This window comes from Prionailurus bengalensis, chromosome A2, assembly GCF_016509475.1.
Source record: "Prionailurus bengalensis isolate Pbe53 chromosome A2, Fcat_Pben_1.1_paternal_pri, whole genome shotgun sequence".
Taxonomy (NCBI): Eukaryota; Metazoa; Chordata; class Mammalia; order Carnivora; family Felidae; genus Prionailurus; species Prionailurus bengalensis.
In genome coordinates this window covers 51,419,084-51,432,825 of record NC_057348.1, presented here as the reverse complement: position 1 = coordinate 51,432,825, position 13,742 = coordinate 51,419,084, and the positions used below count along the sequence as shown (strand labels likewise).

General features: G+C 39.0%; 1 protein-coding gene across 2 annotated transcripts in view; it reads right to left on the bottom strand.

The window, feature by feature from the left end:
• Nucleotides 1-13,655, bottom strand: part of FANCD2 (FA complementation group D2) — a 64,673-nt gene extending 51,018 nt beyond the window's left edge. Inside the window, exons 1-11 of one of the 2 annotated variants that reach the window (XM_043588090.1) lie at nt 13,530-13,655; nt 11,632-11,708; nt 9,560-9,700; nt 8,918-8,985; nt 8,411-8,514; nt 7,751-7,811; nt 6,768-6,820; nt 3,983-4,061; nt 2,827-2,951; nt 1,530-1,617; nt 279-383 (exon numbers count right to left, since the gene is read on the bottom strand). In XM_043588090.1, the coding sequence (XP_043444025.1) occupies nt 279-383; nt 1,530-1,617; nt 2,827-2,951; nt 3,983-4,061; nt 6,768-6,820; nt 7,751-7,811; nt 8,411-8,514; nt 8,918-8,985; nt 9,560-9,700; nt 11,632-11,695 (888 nt within the window). In that variant the 5' untranslated portion in view covers nt 11,696-11,708; nt 13,530-13,655. The remainder of the gene's footprint in view (nt 1-278; nt 384-1,529; nt 1,618-2,826; nt 2,952-3,982; nt 4,062-6,767; nt 6,821-7,750; nt 7,812-8,410; nt 8,515-8,917; nt 8,986-9,559; nt 9,701-11,631; nt 11,709-13,529) is intronic. The other variant, XM_043588091.1, reaches the window with a different exon arrangement.
• Nucleotides 13,656-13,742: the final 87 nt, after the last annotated feature.

Sequence of the window (13,742 nt, the reverse complement as noted above, 5' to 3'; positions counted from 1 at the left end):
AATAGCAAATACAACCTGTAGCAACTTATATGCAACAATAAATCTGACTATTTCCATTCTATCCCCTGAATATTATCTGGATTAATCAGCATTATCAATTAGTTTGGGGACAGAGAAGAGCAATGAAAAACTATTAGTTTAAATAATGTATCTTGATGCATCTTAATCTAGATAAGTCTCTTTCCTACTACTGAGTTTCACAAGGGCATTACTGCTATACTCTGTACTCTAAAGGATCTAGCACCCTGTTGGGTGTTTGTTGAGAAATAAAAGCATACCTCAAGTGCATCTGTGGCTGTTACAGAATGAAGAATGAACTTGATTATCACAGGTAAATCATCCAATGAGACAGATGACAGCTTACCCATCACCAACTGGCGGACCTACACATAAAAAGCAGGAAAACCTTAAATATTTTTTGTTAATACCTCAATAAAGAACGGACCTTTATGTAAAATTAGAAAACTTACTTCTCTCAGTTTTCTCACTTGTAATTTAGGAAGAAAAACACTTCATGTTATTTTTATCTTTTGCAAATTGCAAGCTTTCCATTGTTAATGCCACAGCTTCCTCAAAACCTGGTGATAAGGGGCACCTGGGTAGGTCAGTGGTTAAGCAGCCGACTCAATTTCAGCTCAGGTCATGATCTCATGGTTCATGAGATCCAGTCCTGCACGGTCTCTGTGTTGACAGCATGAAGCCTCCTTGGGATTGTCTCCTGTCCCTCCCCCACCCCTCCCCTGCTCTCTCTCTCTCTTTCAAAGTAAATAAACATTAAAAAAAATAAAATTAAAAAAAAAAAAAAAAGATTCTTTCTCTCTCCCTCACCCCCGCTCATATACAAAAGAAAAGGAAGGAAGGAAGGAAGGAAGGAAGGAAGGAAGGGAAAGAGGGAGGGAGGGAGGGAGGGAGGGAGGGAGGGAGGGAGGAAGGAAGGAAGGAAGGAAGGAAGGGTGGATCAGTCGGTTAAGCATCCAACTTCGGCTCAGGTCATGATCGCACAGCTAGTGGGTTCAAGCCCTGTGTCAGGTTCTATGCTGACAGCTTGGAGCCTGAAGCTGCTTCAGATTCCTTGTCTCCAACTCTCTCAGCCCCTCCCCACTCTCATTCTGTCTCTGTCTCTCTCTCAAAAAGAAATATTTAAAAATTAAGAATAAACAAAATAAAGTGTAACTATTAAAAAAAAAAAAAAACAGGTGATAAATGTAAAAGTGTTATCTTACAATTTAGAGCCTAAATTTTCCACTAGCTGGAGGAAGACACGTAAAAATGTTATTCCTATGGAGAGCAGTGCATAAATATTATGCAAAATAGAAGATATCCATTAAAACTTACTGCTTTAAAACAGAAAAGTGAATCCATCATACTATGGCAAATGAAATTCATCAAAGAGAAAAAAGAGATGAAATATCATTCAATATTGTTTCAAAATCAAATTTTCATGTATGACTGCTTCAAGGCAATGACTGACACTGGTTCTGGGAGGCAAGAAAGTGGGCTCTGTTTCTGTACAGCACAGTCCTTCCTACCTGAGACAGGAGCTTTGGGTCAAGTCGGAGGCTGGTAAGGACATCCAAGATAGGAACAGTGAGTGAAGTATTCTCCATCAAAAGGTCACTGTGAATGGTGGAAAAAGAGAAAATCTATGCAGCTTTTAACAGAGCTGGGCAGATAATTACTTAGAAAAATCACTCAGAGTATGGGAAGGGAAGATACACTTTGTTTCCACTGAATTTGTTTACAGTTTATTTCATTAAAAATTGTTTTGATTTTTAAAAAATACATGCTCATTACAGAAAATTCAAACAACAGAGTACAAACAAGAAGCTCTTCCTCACCATCTTAGTACCCTGAGGTAATACTACTGAGTTTGGCACATATCCTTCCTGAGAAAAGGAAAAAGAAAACCTACAACAGGAGTGTCTGGCTGGCTAGGTTGCTAGAGCACATGACTCTCAATCTCAGTAAGTTCAAACTCCACAATGGGCATGGAGCCTACTTAAAAAAATAATAATAAAGCAAAAGAAGAAGAAGAAGAAGAAGAAGAAGAAGAAGAAGACCTACACCAATTACAATGAAGTATGGCAAGTAGGATAGATATACATGCAGGGTGCTACAGGAGCAGAGTAGAGAACAGTGATGGATTCTAAGAAAAGGCTATGCAGAACGACAAGCTGGAATTAAGCAGGCCAAGTGGATGGTATAGTGCTATACCCAGAGGGAGCATACTGCCCAAAAACACAAAGGCAAGCAATCACTGGACATTTCTAGAGGTAGCTTTGCAGACATCTAAAGAAAAGGAAGTATTACAAATTGAATTTTTAAAAACTATTTCAAGGATAAGCAAGAAATTGCATTAAAACAGAAACCCTATTACATAGGGATAGTGTTCTCCCTTCCTTAATCACTGCCCTACCAATTACTATTTTTCACATAAATGATAGTAAGCAATGCTCTCAACACTGGGTCTGATGTGATGTACATCAGAATGAATCATTTAGGGACCAAAGAATATATGGATGTTTGTTAAGCTCCACAAATGATTGGGACATGCAGTCACAAGTGAGGACTCCTTGGGTGGAAGATATGCTAACAAAACAAAGGGATTATGTTTATACGCCTAATCATAACCCAGACTTCATATTCACAACAGGTATACCACTTTTAAAAAAGTAGATGGGTCTACTTTATGCATCAAATATATACTCATTATTACAAAAACAAGTCAAATCCCATACCTGTTCATGGAAGGTAGATGCCATCAATATGTTACCACTACTGTTTCATACTGCAGCAATAAGGCTGCCAGAGTGGGAACTTACTCACCTCAGTTCTTTCCCCACATCACCATGCTGGGAATCCCCTAGAATCTCAGGTAGGCTGGTAACAAAGTCATGCTGCAGGTACAGTGGAGCAATACTGATCAGCTGCATGACCTTGGTGGTGAGATCCTGCAGTGGAAGAGGCCATTAGAACTGTTGCACATTACCAAGAACAGAGAAAGACTTCCTCCTCATTAAATGTATAGCTGGAATTATCTTGTGTATCATATGACACCTATACATAAACTCAAAGCCTAAATGGAGAGGTAAATGACCCAGGAATTTTCACACATGGGATGGTACATTAAAAAAAAAAAAAGTACAGTGGATACTCTATTATCTAATGGGTCTGTTATATACTTTACTTCATTTAATCTTCATAACTCTGGAGTCTGTGTGACAATTCCACCGCCCCCTTTTTTTACATTTTTTTTTTTTTTTAAGTAGGCTCCATGCCCAACGTGGGGTTTGAACTCATGATCCAGAGATCAAGAGTTGCACCCTTTACTGACTGAGCTAGCCAGGTACACCAATAGTTCCTATTTTTAAAATGTGAGGATATGTGCTGCTCAAAGATACACAAAAAGTGACAGACCCAAAATTCTAGCCCACAGGAGATTCTAAAACTCATGTTCTTCCAAATAAAGATTTAGCCTTAGGATGTCTGACAAAAATTAATAGAATGAATTAATGAATTCTGAAAAGAAATAGGCCTTAACCCTAGGCTCAAAAAAGATCCAATTTTACCAAGGTGCTTAATAACAATTCACATTAATTGCAAAAACTTTCTAAAACTTTCCTCATATGCAATCAAATTAAATATTTGCAGTGCGGTAGGCTGGTGTGGGATCTCATACCTGTTGAGAAATAAAACATAGTAACCTCTCAACTTTGGACAGCTACTTAACTTCTTTTCAATTCTTTCAATTTATTTAATAGATGATATCTACTCATCATAATTAGAAAAAAAATTTTTGAAGAAATTTAAAAGGTGAAATATCCATGATTCTCAAATTATGACAGGAGAAAAAAGCTAACAAATAAACAGAAAAATGTGAATTTTCAGTTAAGAAAAAAAACCCCTGCAATTCCAAAAGTTTGGTTAAATTTGGAAAACAGACTCTCTAAATCTAAGAGACAGAACAAGTCCCAAAGCCTACCTTGCCATCCACAATTTTGTCAAGCCATTTCAGCTGACTGATGATGAGTCTGGGCATGTTAAGTCCATCACTGTTCACACTGAAATGTTAGGACAAGAAGACAGAAACTGAGCCTTTCTGACTTACACAACAGCAAGCCTTAATACTGCACAAAACATTTCAGACACTGAATGAACACTTACTGAACATTTACACATTACAAGCTGTGTTAGACATACATATGATACAAGAAAATCATGAGACGTATATGTTGAGAAAAATCCAAGAAGATGTTAACAGTAGCTGCATCTGGGGAGCATTTAAAGAAAGGTTAAGAAAGGTCTGTAGAGTGGGGCACCTAGGTGGCTCAGTTGGTTGGACGACCGACTTCAGCTCAGGTCATGATCTCACAGTCTGTGAGTTCAAGCCCCACATCAAGCTCTTGCTGACAGCTCGGAGCCTAGAGCCGGCTTCGGATTCTGTGGGTCCCTCTCTCTCTGCCCCTCCCCCACTCACACTCTGTCTCTCTCTCTCTCAAAAATAAAAAGAAAAAAAAGAAAAAAATTTTTTAAAAAGTTAAAAAAACTTTAAAAAAAAGGACTGTAGAGTATTTCTTAATAATAACATAAACAAAAAAATCAAGGCGATAAATTTGAATAAACTGAGTAAGAAGAATATTTTTATTTATTTATTTACTTATTTATATTTATTTTTTAATGCTTCCTCATTTTTGAGAGAGAAACACAGGGGAGGGGTAGGGACTCCAAGCTCAGAGCAGAGAGCCAGATTTGAGGCTCAAACTCACAAACCATGAGATAATGACTTGAGCTGAAGTCGGGTGCTTAACCGACAGAGACAGCCATACGCCCCTATTTATTTATTTTGAGGCGGGGGGGGGGGTTGTGGCAGAGAGAGAGGAGGACAGAGAACCTCAAGCAGGTTCTGTGCTGTCAGCACTGTCAGCGCAGAGTCAGATGCGGTGCCAATTCCACAAACTGTGAGATCATGACCTTAGCTGAAATCAACAGTTGGACACCTAATCGATTGAGCCACACAGCCCCAAGAATATTTTTAAAAGGTAGAATATTAAATACATCACTATGATAAGTACCAATAAAAGCAAGCACTGTGCTTTGGAAACACAGGTCAAATTAGATTATGTAAAAGTACTGAAAATCATTTATAGATGAAGAAATTCTGGCTCACTTATTATTATTTCCCCCAAAATGACAGTCTCTGCCTTCCTCAATCTCCTATGTCTACAGTTTTGGACAACCTTCCATTCCTTTCCTTGACAGTGTTCTCAATGTTTGTTTAGTGCAGTCAAATGTAACTGCTGAAAAAGACATAAAGCAACTAGTGTGAGCCATTCAGGCAAAGCACAAATTTGTAAAGAACTATCTGTAAGTTTACTATTATTATTATTATTATTATTATTATCATCATCATCATTGTTATATACAAAGCCTAGAAAAAACACATATTAGGGGTGCTTGGGTAGCTCAGTTGGTTAAGTGTCCAACTCTTGAATTTGGTTCAGGTCATGATCTCACAGTATGTGGGTTCAGGCCCCACGTCAGGCTCCACGCTATCAGCTTGGGATTCTGTCTCCCTCTCTCTCTGCCTGTACCCTGCCTGCTCCCTCTGTCTCACTCTCTCTCTGAAAATAAACAAACTTCAAGAAAAAAAAAAAAGAAAAAACACACATTAAAAACGAGAAAGTAGGGGTGCCTGGGTAACTCAGTCGGTTAAGCATCCGACTTTGGCTCAGGTCATGATCTCATGGTTCGTGGGTTCAAGCCCCGCATTGGGCTCTGTATGACAGCTCAGAGCCTGGAACTTGCTTTGTCTCCCTCTCTCTCGGCCCCTCCCCTGCTCATGTTCTGTCTCTCAAAAATAAATAAACATTAAAATAATTTTTTTTAATTAAAGAAAAAAAGAGTATGCAAAATCTAAGGAAGATTTTGATACGCACAACCTAATACCCTTCAGAATGACTTCAACCAGTTTATTATGTTCATTAGTAATGTACAAGCATGACTGTTCATTACACTGAATAACAAAGATTCTTTGAGAGTGGAAAAAAATGTATTTATTGTTTTATATTTGTATTTTTGATTATTAATGAAACTGAGCATTAATTTGTTTTCAGTGTTTATTTTTGACAGAGAGAGAGAGACAGAGCATGAAAGGGGGAGAGTGAGGGAGGGGCAGAGAGCAAGGAAGACAGAATCTGAAGCTGGCTCCAGGATTTGAGCTGTCAGCACAGAGCCCCATGCGGGGCCCAAACTTGCAAACCACAAGATCATGACCTGAGCTCAAGTCGGACACTTAACTGACTGAGCCACCCAGGCACATCCCCCACTTTTTATTTTTTTTAAATGTGAAACTGAGTATTTAAAAAAATGTTTGACACTCTTGTATTTCTTTGTGAATTATCTATTTGTGACCTTTTTCTACTTTTCTATTAGGTTGTTAATTAAAAAAAAAAAAAGTCACACACATACACCATAAAATTGAAAAGGTAAAGAATAGTATTCATAGAACATCTGACACCAAGCAATTGGCTCCCCTCCTTGGAGACAACTATTACCAGTTTATGGTATATCCTTCTAGGAACACGCAGTCATATAAACAGATTAAATTTTTTTCAAAATACACCTCAGTAAAATCTTAGTAGTCACTTAAGAATCTGGTGTCATGATCAATATGACTTTTAGAGAAACCAATGTTTCAAAGTAATCTTTTCAGAGAGAAACTTAAATACACAAAAGTAATTTAAGCATTCCAGAGTAATTCCACTTACTTTTCAAAAAGAAATTCTGGCAACTTTTCAAATAAGGTTTTGATAATGGCAGGCTGAAAAAGAAGACATAAGGAGTTAGGAGATGGTCTTGAAATATACAACAGAAATATATAATTCGCCATAATGTGCTCCAACAAGAGCTCTGGGAGGAACAACTCTGGTATAATTAAAATCTCATTTTAAGAATGGCCACTTGAATGCTGGCTATATCTCGAATATAAGTTGTTGAAATACAAAGACTTGTCATTAATGTATCTTTAAAAAAATTACAAAATGATTTATGCAGTATTAAAATAATCAGATAATAATATTATTAAATATGATGACAACTGTTAGTTCATGAAATGCAGACTTAAAAAATTATCCAACAGTTTGCAAAAAGAGAAGATTTCACTCCAGAGGAACAAGAGGGCTCTTAAATTTAATCTAACTAAATTATACTGAAGATTTCCAAAGAGAAGGATGGGATATGAGTGTGGGAAGATTAGCAGTGGGAAAGAAAAAAACAGAAAAAAATGGAGGACAGGGTAAACCAAGAATTTCCACCGTATATGTTTTTATAATGTGAAACATTTAAAACATGTCAAAGCATTATCCACTCAACATATTAAAAGAGAGGAGGAAGAAAAGGGTAAATCAAGTTAATAAGCAAATAAAAACCTATACAGGAGACGATACAGATGTGAATATGGCAGAAATATATAAGGTACACAGACACACAAGAGGAAGCTTTACAAATCAAGAATCAGAGGCTGAGGGAATATAGAATATTTTAAAGAAATGTACTGAGCTAATTAAATTAGCTCAGTCCAAAGCTGCAGATATTGGCTTACCAGATATATTTCTGCAACAGGGCTATGGTAAACTACTGCAAACCCAAACTCTCCGATTAACCCTACCTGACCCTTTATGCCATTTATACTTGGGCATACACCACAAATCACATCCATCTATTGTTCACAGAAAATGTGACACAGTCTCACCTGTAATATGTCAATTCCCAGAAGCAATTTAATGAGGCTCTTAGAGTAAGATGCGCCCATGCTGTTAAAAAAAAAAAAAGACATTCGTTTTCTGTTCTGTTTTCCCTGTTTTAATATTTTTACCATCTTTTCTTCATAAAATTGGTTAAATATACAATATTTAAAAAGAAACTATCCTCTTATACCAGAAATACAGAACATGAGAAGATGGCTCTTAAACCAGGCTCTTAGTTAAAATTCTATCAACACAGATGAGACACACTCCAGAAAACACCCTGGCTCTTAGTCTCATAAACATAAATTAATAATTTAAAGGTTAGGTTAAAACTGAAGAAAAAAGAGTTGCTTTTTCTTCTTCTTTTTTTTTTTTTTTTGAGAGAAACAGGAAGAGGGGCAGACTGAAAGAAAGCATCTCAAGCAGGCTTTATGTTCAGCATGGAGCCCAACACAGGGCTTGATCCCATGACCCTGGAACCATGACCTAAGCCAAAACCACGTGGGACACTCAACCAATGAGCCACCCAGGTGCCCCAAGAAAAAAGGGTTATAAAAATAAAGTGAAATTACAAAAAAAATGCATTCTCCCCTCATCCCCAACCCGCAATTTGGTTAGTGTTAACAGCTTAAACTTCAGCAAGATTCTATGCCTCCACTCCATACCTGGCTTCCTCATCCTGCAGACGTTCACAAGACAAAAGGCAGTTCCTGAAACTGTCTTGGTCCTCGATGTAGGATTCCAGGCCACTAACAAATTCTTCTATTATCTTAATGACATTGAAAAAAAAAAAAAGGTTAAGAGTTAAGATTTTTAGTTTAACATTTGCTGTAGATTAACTAAAAATCATTCTAGCCCATTCAACTTTATGCCTGCACTTTATTTTTTTTTAATTTTTTAACGTTTATTCTTGACACAGAGAGAGAGAGTGTGTGAGCAGGGGAGGGTCAGAGACAGAGGGAGACAGAATCTGAAGCAGGCTTCAGGCTCTGAGCTCCCAGCACAGAGCCCGATGTGGGGGCTCAAACTCACTAACCGTTGAGATCAAGACCCAAGCCCAAGTCGGACACTTAACTGACTGAGCCACCCAGGCACCCCTATGCCTGCATCTTTAAATCCCCAATTCCAGAGTAGTGCTGGAAAAAGCAAAAGTACCGGGAAGAAACACATACTTGGGGATAAGAAGGATGTTTCCTCAGAGTCTGAAAGAGCTTCTTTTGGAAAACAATTTGATCCACAGCTATGAGGAAAAAAACAGATGGTCACCAGAATCTTTAATATCTCCCACTATACTTTTACTTTCCTAAAGACCTATGTTTCCTGCCTGATGAAGCCAATAAAGATATTTTCAACCTAATTTCAGAGCTAAATTTTCTAAACCCATCGTAAAACAGATTTAGCTCTGATAGAGGATAGCTATTAAGTGTACCAAAAAAGATACGCCATAATCTTAGCAGAATAAAGTAATCTATGCCCTAAAAGCAGGGCTTTACATGGCTTTATAAATTTTCGTCTGAAATTATTCTGACACAGATCTAATTACTCTCTTGAGTATTAATTTATTTTTCCACAAAACACAAAGTAATAAAGTATATAATTTTTTCTAAAAAAAATTAGAATTACTTTACTTAATATGCATTAATCAGAACCAAAAACTATAACAACATTCTCTAAAAAGCAATTTCGACGTTAATTTTGTCTCAAGAAAGACAATACTTCTATTTTTAATCTTCACTGCCTCTATTTCAAAAATCCATGATTCAGTGCTGAGCCCTGCACCAAACCCAGAGAAAAGATTTAAATTAAAATATTACTTAGTTGATTCTGACTCTCTCCTGTTTTAAGAATAACTCCTGATGTTTTAAGAAGCTTTATAAAAACATTGTCGTTTTCTTCCACTTCATTGTGAATATGAGACTTCTTTGTCTTCTTGGAAAGTGGTTGCTTGCTGGCTTCTGAAAACAAACAAAATTTTCAAGAATGTGACAAACAGTAAAGATTGAAAAATGTAAACTTTAGAATAACCCTAAGAGGAAAATTGATGGGTTCTTGAAGAATTATATTGAAATTGATGCTATAGTAAAATTTTATCTCTAACAATGGTCAGACATAGTGGCGTACAAATAAAACAATCAATAAATAGAATTATTTTTATCTATTGCATTTTGATTTGGAGAATTCAAAACATGCCACTTCTAATAAAAATAACCATGGAACTGTTTAATCACCCAAATTCTAAAGCAGTCAGGGTGCCTCAAACTGTTGTTTGCAAACCACTGCACTGGAATCACTAAGAAGCTTATTAAAAGCACATTCTTGGGGCACTTGGATGGCTCAGTTAAGCATCTGACTCTTGGTTTCAGCTCAGGTCATGGTCTCACGATTAGCGGGATCGAGCCCCATTGGGTTCTGTGCTGTCAGTGCAGAGCCTAGCTTGGATTCTTTCTCTTTCTCTCTCTCTGCCCTCCCCTGCATGTGCATGCTCTCTCTCTCTCAAATAAACTTAAAGGGGCGCCTGGATGGCTCAGTCGGTTGAGCGTCTGACTTCAGCTTAGGTCATGATCTTGCAGTTTGTGAGTTCCAGCCCTGCATTGGGTTCTGCACTGACAGCTCAAAGCCTGGAGCCTATTTCAGATTCGATATCTCCCTCTCTGTCCCTCCCCTTCTTGTGCTCTGTCTCTCAAAAGTAAATAAACATTAAAAAAAAAAAGTGCATTCTTAGGTCACATCCCATAGTTACTCAATTAAAATCTCAGGTATGGGTCCTGGGCGTGTGAATTTTAAAAAGTTCTCCAGGAGGTAATAATCTTGATGCACGCAACTTGATGCAGGGGTAGAAAGAATCAGGCAGGTTCTCCTGCATCAAGCCTTTGAGTACAAAGCCCAGAGTGGTTTTATCCCAAGGTTTTCAACCCAAGAGAGGTAATAAAACATAATAAATGGGGCGCCTGGGCGGCTCAGTCAGTTAAGTGTCCGACTCTTGATTTTAGCTCAGGCCATCTCATGGTTCAAGAGTTCAACCCCGCATCAGGCTCTGTGCTGATACTGCGGAGCTTGCTTGGGATTCTCTTCCTCTCTCTCTTTGCCCCTCTCCTGCTCGAGTTCTCTCCCTTTCTCTCTCTCAAAACAAACAAATAAATTTAAATAATGATAAACAAAACAGATACTTGAAATTAAGTATGATTATTTATTCTTCTCCTTTAATGATGTAACAAGTTACAACTACCTTAACAGAGTAGATGAGTATAATAAATGAAAAGACAATCAACCTCTTTTCATGAGAACTCTTAGGGCCTCTGTCCACCACATTCTCATATGGACAGAATTTACACTGTTTCTTCACCCTTAATGTGTTTGCTTTGATATGATGCCTTTCCTTCATACATCAGTCTATCTGTATTGTAATTTTTTTAAGATTTTACTTTTAAGCAGTCTCTACTACACCCAATGGGGGGGAGGGGGTCAAACTCATAACCCCAAGAGTTACACACTCTTAGACACTCTTAGACCAAGAGTTACACACTCTATTGACTGAGCAAGGCAGATGCCCCCATAATTTCTTTTAAGGGAGGAAAGGGGACCATAAGTTTAAAGGATACAGACTATGTTGTACCTTTTTCTCACCATCTAGATGATGTAAGTAGATGAGCTCTATAATACTCATTCCTCTTAGGGATGTGGAGACAGAAGCTCAGAGACAGTGGGCATGCCCAAAGTCATACATGGAATCAGAGGCAGAAACTCAATCCCAAATCTCCTGATACCAGATTCTGTGTGTTCTAACCATTAAGTCGTGATGATTCCCAGCTTGAAAGGAGGAACTTTCTCTGTAAGTGCCTCACACATTTGTTATAGGAAATAAAACAACAAATAACTAGATACTTACTGGAAGCCTCTTCTGTCAGGCTTTCTTTATCCTCCAATTTTGACGGCCTTCTCTTGGGAACCATTTTGACCGGTCTTCTGCAATTAAATTACTTTTGAGAGCAAAGTCAGAGGGTAGAAGTTACCCTCTAGAAGCCAGATAAATCCTGAAAAGTCAAAGCTATAGCTCAAAGAAAACTACTCTATCAAAAGCCAAAGAACTTCTACACTTCTATACCAAAGAAGTCTTTACATTAATACTGTCTAAATCCAGGTGCTGAGAGAATTTCAACTCCTGTATCTGGTCAATACTCCCCTGCTTTCAAGACTTTACCTAGTTGCCTCTATAGCCAGACCACTTTCTTCCTGCTGAAGGATAAAACCCAGTTCTCTTTCTGACATTCGAGATCCTTCATCATCTAGCCCCAATCTACCATCTCCTTTAACTCATGAATACAGGATTATACGTTGGAGACTGTCCCAGGTGCTGGGGTTACAATTGTGAACAAGACATGATCCCTGCCCTCAGGGAATTTAAATTATAGTAATGAATGGTCTTGATGTAGTTACTTAACTACATTGTGTAAGTGCTACAAAAGTACAGGGTGCTATGAGGGCTTACATGGACATTTAGTCTAGATATGGGTAGGGGAGATGAAGAAAAGCTGGGACAATTTTTCAGGGATCATCTGAGAAAATGGTATTAAAGCACGGACCTGAAGGCTGAAACAGGAGATTACCAATAGAAGATGTATGAGAAGAGTAGTCCAGGCAGAGAAAAACTCAACAGTGAACAAGTAAGGAGCTTGTAGTCAGAAATGAAACCGCAGAGGGGTGCCTGGGTTGCTCAGTGGGTTAAGCATCTGACTTCGGCTCAGGTCATGATCTCGTTGTCCGTGGGTTCGAGCCCCGCGTCGGGCTCTGTGCTGCCAGCTCAGAGCCTGGAGCCTGCTTAGATTCTGTGTCCCCCCTCTGCTCCTCCCCCACTCACGCTTCTCCCACTCTCGCTCTCAAAAATAAATAAGCATAAAAAAAACAAACAAACAAAGAATAAATGAAACTGCAGAGGTAGGGGAGGGCCTGAACCACATTAAGGACCTCCTAGTGTCTCTCATAAACCAGAACACTCCTGGTCTCAGCACTTTTGCATAAAGGTTTTTTTTCACCTGAAACGCTCCTCTCTGCTTGGAAACTACTAATCCTGAAAGACATGGCCAAATGTCATCTTCCTTGAAAAATGTTCCTCCTATCCCCAAGGGGGTTTGCAACTCCAGCTTCCCTGTTCCACAGAGTGTATCTAGGATCTCCTACCACATCACATTAGACTGCAGGGCTCCTTCACAACAGGAACCCGGAATGACTTATCTCAGCATCCCCAGTGCCTAGCACAGTACCTGGAATAAAATTTCGGGAAATATTCGCTAAATGAGAATGGCTGGCAGGCAAGTAAATATTAATAACTAACAAGAACGATTTTAAGTGCTTTATAATGAATACCTCATTACTCACTAACCTTTTGGAGAGAGGTACCATTATTATTCTCCTTCAGTGGCATAAATGGGATCCTAAGGCAGTCTGACTCCAGAATCCGCACTACCTACCACCGATACTCACTCTTAATTAGAACGATGTCTTCCAAAAATAGTTAACATTTACTAACTACCACGCACCCTGCTAAGCGTTTTCTTCATCCGCTGCCTCGTGAAGTATCTATAACCATTATCAGCCATTTTATAGACAGAAAAATTAAGGTAAATCATGGCCGTCTGACATCAGGGCGCAAGCCCATAACATGCCTCCTTTCCAGAGCAGCCTGGACAGACTGGTGGGCTGGGCCAGCTGTCTGGACTAAGTCTTTCGGAAACGAGTTGGGGGTAAAAGCCTTTCTCATTTTGTTATTTTACCGACGCAGGGAGGTACCTGGGGGGCTAAATTCCACGACAGGGCAGATGAGGAGGCCGACGTTCGGGGCGCGGAGCCCCAGAAGGAAAGGCCGGACTCGGCCGGGACCTAGCCACCAGACCACAGACGCGCGAAGCCTCGAGAGACGACGAACTCGACTCCTCTCACCCGCGGAGAAGCCGTCTCCGCCCCTCGTTTTCGACTTGCGCGCCCGGCGCTACGCCACGCTGA